We start from the raw sequence: 6,322 nt of genomic DNA, 5'->3' as shown, positions 1-6,322 counted from the left end.
GTGTCTCCGTTGTCTCCGCTCTTTTCCTCGGTCGTACCGCTTCCCTTCTTACTTGTCTTGCATCTTGTGTTTTCTTCTTTTTGTTTGCATAGAGGCTCATCTTTACTATTCCGCAATCAGCTTTATGTTTCCGCAACCAACATAAAATTGAAAAAGCTAACAACTTGGTAACTCATATTCAACCTCCACCTTCTAGTCGCATCCTTACCCTTTCACCCCCTCCCCCAGAGTTCTTCGAGATTCCAGCAGTCTTCCGTCTAGCTCAGGTTACACCGTTTTTCCATCTTGTTTCTTCAAGGCAGATTCATACTGAACGTTGGAGGACTCCAGAGTTTTAATAGTTTCCACCTAACATCTTGGGAGGAATCTCTACCTTTTCTTCATAGTGGTTTCCAATGATTAGATCCTTGGAATATTTGCGTCAATTAAAACTGATCATATGTAGTATTAAGCAATTTCATTGCATTGTAACTATCTTGCTTCACTTCACCACAAACTACGCCATCAACACGGAGTGGCCACCATCAGCATCATGAGTCATGAGGGTCCCACATCGACCGATACATAGAGCCGGTGGGAACAAAATTAAGAAGAGAGAAAAAATCGTCTAATATTATGAGCACTAGTGTTTGTACATATCCATAGAAAGGTAAAATCATCTAATAAAATGAGTTTGTTTTATAACTTATAAATCTAGATTGTGTTGTGGTCTAATCTATTGATGAAAAGCATACCAGCCATTAATTTTTTTCCAAAAAAAAGAAGAAGGGTTATCATATTTAATGTTTTCTAAAAGAAGGCACATTAAAAGGAATGATTTAAATGAGGTAAACAAGGAAATCATGCAATTAAATGGATAGACATAAATGCTGGATGCATCACCTTCAATATAAAAACCCAAGGAACTTGAATATGGAGAAACACCGGTCGAAAGACATTCCTGACCTTATAGGTGACCCCATAGATCGACGACATGAATTTCCTCCTTTTCCTCCTCCAGCTTCTCACCATCTCTCTCCCTTACATTCCAAGAAATGTTGCCGAACTAGTCTATGACACGGAAGGTAAGGAGCTAACTAGCAAGCACAACTACTATATCCTCCCAGCCAAACGCCTGAGTGGCGGTGGCCTTACAACAATCCAGATTGGCGAACAATGTCTCCATTTCGTGCTCCAGGAGCACAACAGTACAAACCTCGGCACCCCCTTGCGGTTGACACCATTATCGTGGAAAAGATCAATTGAAGAGTCGATCAGGATGTCGAGCGACATCTGGATTGAGTTCCATGACCTTGATAGTTTCTGCGCAACAATGCTAGATTGGCACCTCACCAATCGTTCCCCGAAGACATTATCAGGAAGGCGTCAGCTATTGGCCGCTGGCGAGGAATGGGGCGGAAGGTCCTTCGGTGTGTTCCGAATCGAGAAATATGGAGCGGACGTGATGGGATACAAGCTAACGGCGTGCTCCAAGAAAGAGGCGTGCAAGGATCTGGGCGTGTATGCTTCCAAGGATAAGACCTGGTTGGGTGTGAGTGACGAGCCACTCATGGTTGTGTTTATGAGGAAGACATCGTATTAGCATTAGCAATGTGTGCAACCTCACAGTACCGATTCTCAAGCTCATGTTATGTACTATGATACACCAGTTTCAATAAACGCAGAGAGTACTTTGTAGTGAATTTTATGATGACTTACCTTGGAAGCGTTTCTCATAGTGTAATGGCGACTCTCTAACTAGACCAAACACATTTACCTCTCTCCGCCACATTGATCAATAAAATTTCTCTCGTGTTGATAGCGTGAGAAAACATGCAAGAAAATGTGAGGCTACGAACTGAAATTCAAATTCTCAGGCACACACACTAAAAATATCTTGATCAATTTCATAGAACCTTCGCCTCAAATTTCATAGCATGTATTATGACCGTGACGGTAACAAATTGGAGATTCAGCGAAGCCTCCCTACTGATTATCAAATTGCTCATGCATGGTTTTCTCATGTTTTTCCATCTGTGTAGCTATGAACAATCCTGTAAGTACTTGTTGACCTAGCAGAAACCTCGACAGTTAAAATCTGCATTAGAATGTCATGACCATGCATGAGTCCGACCATTTAGTTGAGCCCTGCTAACCTCCCTTCTTTGGATCTTCGTTTTGGTTTAACAATCATGTGTAAGGTTTCCGACTTTGCAAGAATAGAGTCGGAGAGTGCTAATTCAAGGGCCTCCGACTACAGGTTCGGTGCCGCTGAACTGTTTGATTTGTTCGTACGCGGGGCCGGGGGTAGTTCCCAGAAGAGGTAGTCATACAAAATCGTGTTGCCGCTGGTGTCCCTAATATTGTGCCATGTTATCTATAGTTAGCTTATAGCTAATATGTACAATAGTTAGCTATAAGAGTGTGTAACTTTATTGGTATATGTTCCATCTCTCACTCTCACAAAGTGCCTAGAAGCTGGTGCGGCAGCTCGCTCTTGCATGAGAGCCCACTCCTCTCACTTTTTCATGTCTCTCTCCTCCACATATTAAAAAGTGCCATGTAGACGGGCTACTATTGTACTTGCTCTCACTCGAGGGCCGGCGGGAGTGGGCGGAAAAGATACTCTCCGGCGAGCTAAGAACCAGAGTAATGGGCTCAGGGCCCATCTAGATGCTAGATGTTATTGGGTGCATGATTTGTCGGAGTTCCTAACCGTAAAAATAAACTTATATGTAGATGGGGCTTGTGGTCATGATCCGATGGGCTGACAACCTGGACACATGCCAATGTATGCATGTTCAGGCCCGAGGAGTTTTCGTAAAAAAGCCTACATCATGGTATGTGTTTTATTATGTTGTGAACAAGGTGCTCAATACTTGGAACGGAGTGGTGGCCGGTTAGATCGATGAGGCCAGACGGCTAGACTTCTATCCTTGCCAGGTCAAAGTAGCTTAAGGTGGGTGGTCTAATCTACAATAGGATGGGCTCTAAGAGCTATTTGTGAGCCGAGAGGCATGCCTCTTGTGTACACTTGGTGGATGTGTCTTGTGACTAGAGTTGAATCTGGTCGAGTCTTTTTTTCGCTTGCCCCCTCTCCTCTTGTAGAAGAAATCCCTCTACAGTCATGGTGATCGCCTATCTGGCCACCGTCTATGATGGCCACTGTCCTCAGAGGAATGGCCTCCGAGTCTCTTCATGCTTCGATGGTACTCGTGGTGGGGTGTGGCACTATGGACACGCGGGGTGGCGTGTGTTAAACGTTGTATAGCTGTTGTAGATAGAGTTGTATACGGTCTCCTGTAATTGTACAAGTCCTTGGTCCACAAGGCACCGTGTAACCTGTCCTATATATAAACACACCTGGCGACCCAATTAGGGTTAACGCCGCACATATAGTTTTTGCATGGTATCAGAGCGAGGCTTCCTAGATCGCATCTGACAAACGCCATGAGCTTCCCTTCGTCCTCCTCGTCGGCGGCTGCCCCCGGCGGATCTCTGAACGGTGTTGTTTCAGAGAAGCTCACAAGGGAAAATTACTTGATCTGGCACTCGATGGTGCTGCCGGATATCCGTGGTGCCATGCTAGAGGACTACCTAGACGGAACGGCTGAGGAACCAGAGAAGAAGATCAAGACCAAAGACAGCGACGGCAAGGAGGTCTCTATTGTAAATCCTGAATATGCGCGGTGGATCGCTCAAGATCAGACTGTGCTTTCCTATCTCTTGCGGAATATGACAAGAGAGATTTTGACACAGCTCGTCGGCCTGAACTCGTCGGCAGCAGTCTGGACAAAGGTGACGGAGATGTTTGCATCACAGTCAAAGGCACGGATTGTGCATCTGCGAACTCGGATCAGCAAAACCAAGAGGGAGAATTTTTCCTCGGGAGCAACCTACTTTGATCGGATCAAGGCTCTGGCCGATGAGATGTCGACCGCTGGCAAGCCTCAAGACGATGAAGACATCGCCTCCTATGTGCTCACCGGCCTTGATGATCAGTACAATGGCTTCGTTGCAGCGATTACTGCGTCAATCAAGTCTCAGCAATCTGTGAGTCTTGGTGAACTGTATTCACAGTTTCTCGCGTATGAATCTCGTCTGGATGATCAGCAGCCTGTCAGTGGCGATGGCGGTGATCTGTCAGCAAACGCTGCTTCCCGCGGCAACTATGGAGGTCGCAATAGAGGGGGAAGAGGTGCTGGACGAGGAAACACTGGTGGCCGTGGTCAGTATAGCGGCAGCAACCAGTATGGCGGTGGAGGCAACTATGGCAGTGGTAACTACCAAGGTGGAGGCTACCAGCAACGTCAAGGTGCAGGCCGCAACGATAGGCAGGGTTCCTCTGTAGTCTGTCAGATTTGTGACAAAGAGGGACATCCTGCGTTCCGCTGTTGGAAAAGGTTCAACAAGAACTATCAAGGTCCTAATTCTGAGCGCTCGGCCAATGCAGCAACAGGATCATATGGAGCGGAAGGTCCCTGGTTCATCGACTCTGGGGCTACTGATCATATTACTGGGGAGTTGGACAAGTTGACCACAAGGGAACGCTACAATGGACAAGAGCAAATTCATGGACCCAATGGTAAAGGTATGGATATACATCACATTGGCCAATCTTTATATCATACCCCAAATCATAGTTTCCAACTCAAAAATATTCTCCATGTTCCTGATGCCACCAAAAATCTTCTCTCCACTCATAAACTTGCATCTGATAATCATGCTTTTATTGAACATTGGCCTGATTTTTTCTCTATTAAGGACCAGGACACAAAGAAAATTCTCCTTCAAGGTAGGAGCGTGGGTGGTCTCTATCCTATGCCGGCTTCATCATGGTCACCCAATAAACAAGCACTTGGCGTCCAGTCTTCATCACATTGGCATAGGCGTCTAGGACACCCATCTTCAGCAGTAGTTCAGAAAATTCTTCGAGAAAATAATATTCCTTTTAGTGAGTCCAATAAAGAGTCAGTATGTGATGCATGTCAAAAGGCCAAGAGCCATCAATTACCTTATCCAAAGTCATCTAGTGAGTCGTCTTTTCCTTTAGAACTTGTGTTCTCTGATGTATGGGGTCCTGCCTGTCCTTCAGTTGGAAGAAATAAATATTATATCAGTTTTATTGATGATTTCAGCAAGTTCTCTTGGATATATATGCTTAAAAACAAATCTGATGTGTTTCAGCGATTTCATGACTTTCAACATCATGTTGAACGTCTCTTTGATCGAAAGATTCTTGCTCTCCAAACAGATTGGGGAGGTGAGTACCACAAACTTAATGCTTTTTTCCAACGTGTTGGGATCTCGCATCATGTTTCCTGTCCTCATGCGCATCAGCAGAATGGATCAGCTGAGCGAAAGCATCGGCATATCATTGAGGTTGGCTTATCTCTTTTAGCACATGCCTCCATGCCTCTCAAATATTGGGATGAGGCCTTTCAGACGGCGGTTTTTCTGATAAATCGTCTTCCTAGTCGAGTCATTGGCAATCAAACCCCTATTGAACGTCTCTTTAAAAATAAGGGTGATTATTCGTTTCTTCGAATTTTTGGGTGTGCCTGTTGGCCCAACCTTCGCCCTTATAATTCTCGCAAATTGTAATTTCGCTCTAAGCAATGTGTGTTCCTGGCTATAGTGGACAGCACAAAGGCTATCGTTGTCTTGACATTGCCACTGGCCGTATCTATATCTCATGAGATGTCGTGTTTGATGAATCGGTGTTCCCTTTTTCCACCTTAAATCCCAATGCTGGTGCTCAATTGCGCTCCGAAATCAGTGTTCTGCCATCTCATATTCGTCCTATGTTTGGGGATATTGATATTTTGGCTAATGATGATGCTAATCCTGCTAATTACCTAGCTGCTGAGTCCTTTGTACAGGATACAGATGATTCCCTGTTTAATACAGATTCTGGCGGGAACCAGGGGGACAGATCGGATGAATCTTCCTCGGGATTGCCCAGGCAATCTGCCTTGGATCAGGTGCAGCAGCAGACGGATCCAGGCGAGCTTCCCTCCTCTCCTGGCGTGACGCGTGGCGCGACAATCTCCACTCCCGCCCACTTGCCTGGCTCGGCTCCAGTTCTGTCGTCTGGTGCGTCAGGCGCCGGATCTTCTGTGGCTGGCAGCCCTACACAGTCCTCTGCCGGATCGTCTGTGGAGTCCTCTGGTGGATCCTCTGATGCTGACAGCGCTGGATCTTCCGTTTCTGCTCCTCCTGTGCCTGAACCTGTTGCCAATCGCCCATGCACGCGCAGCCAAATGGGTGTTGTCAAACCCAAGATTGTCACTGATGGTCGTGTCAGGTATGACCGTATCCGTTTTGCTAATTTCTGTAGTAC

At 45.9% G+C, this 6,322-nt stretch overlaps 1 protein-coding gene across 1 annotated transcript; it reads left to right on the top strand.

The window, feature by feature from the left end:
* The first annotated feature begins 973 nt into the window (after positions 1 to 973).
* On the top strand, positions 974 to 1,582 carry LOC127328666 (endogenous alpha-amylase/subtilisin inhibitor-like). Its single transcript, XM_051355248.1, has one exon. It carries the CDS (start codon positions 974 to 976, stop codon positions 1,580 to 1,582), a length of 609 nt encoding a protein of 202 aa, XP_051211208.1.
* The last annotated feature ends 4,740 nt before the right edge of the window (positions 1,583 to 6,322 follow it).

Source organism: Lolium perenne, chromosome 2, assembly GCF_019359855.2.
Source record: "Lolium perenne isolate Kyuss_39 chromosome 2, Kyuss_2.0, whole genome shotgun sequence".
NCBI classification, from domain to species: Eukaryota; Viridiplantae; Streptophyta; class Magnoliopsida; order Poales; family Poaceae; genus Lolium; species Lolium perenne.
The sequence above is the reverse complement of the archived record's forward strand: the minus strand, read 5'-3'. Positions and strand labels throughout refer to the sequence as shown.

Bases quoted from the DNA above. Each gene is read 5' to 3' on its own strand.
- LOC127328666 (XM_051355248.1), top strand. From the start codon at position 974: ATGAATTTCCTCCTTTTCCTCCTCCAGCTTCTCACCATCTCTCTCCCT.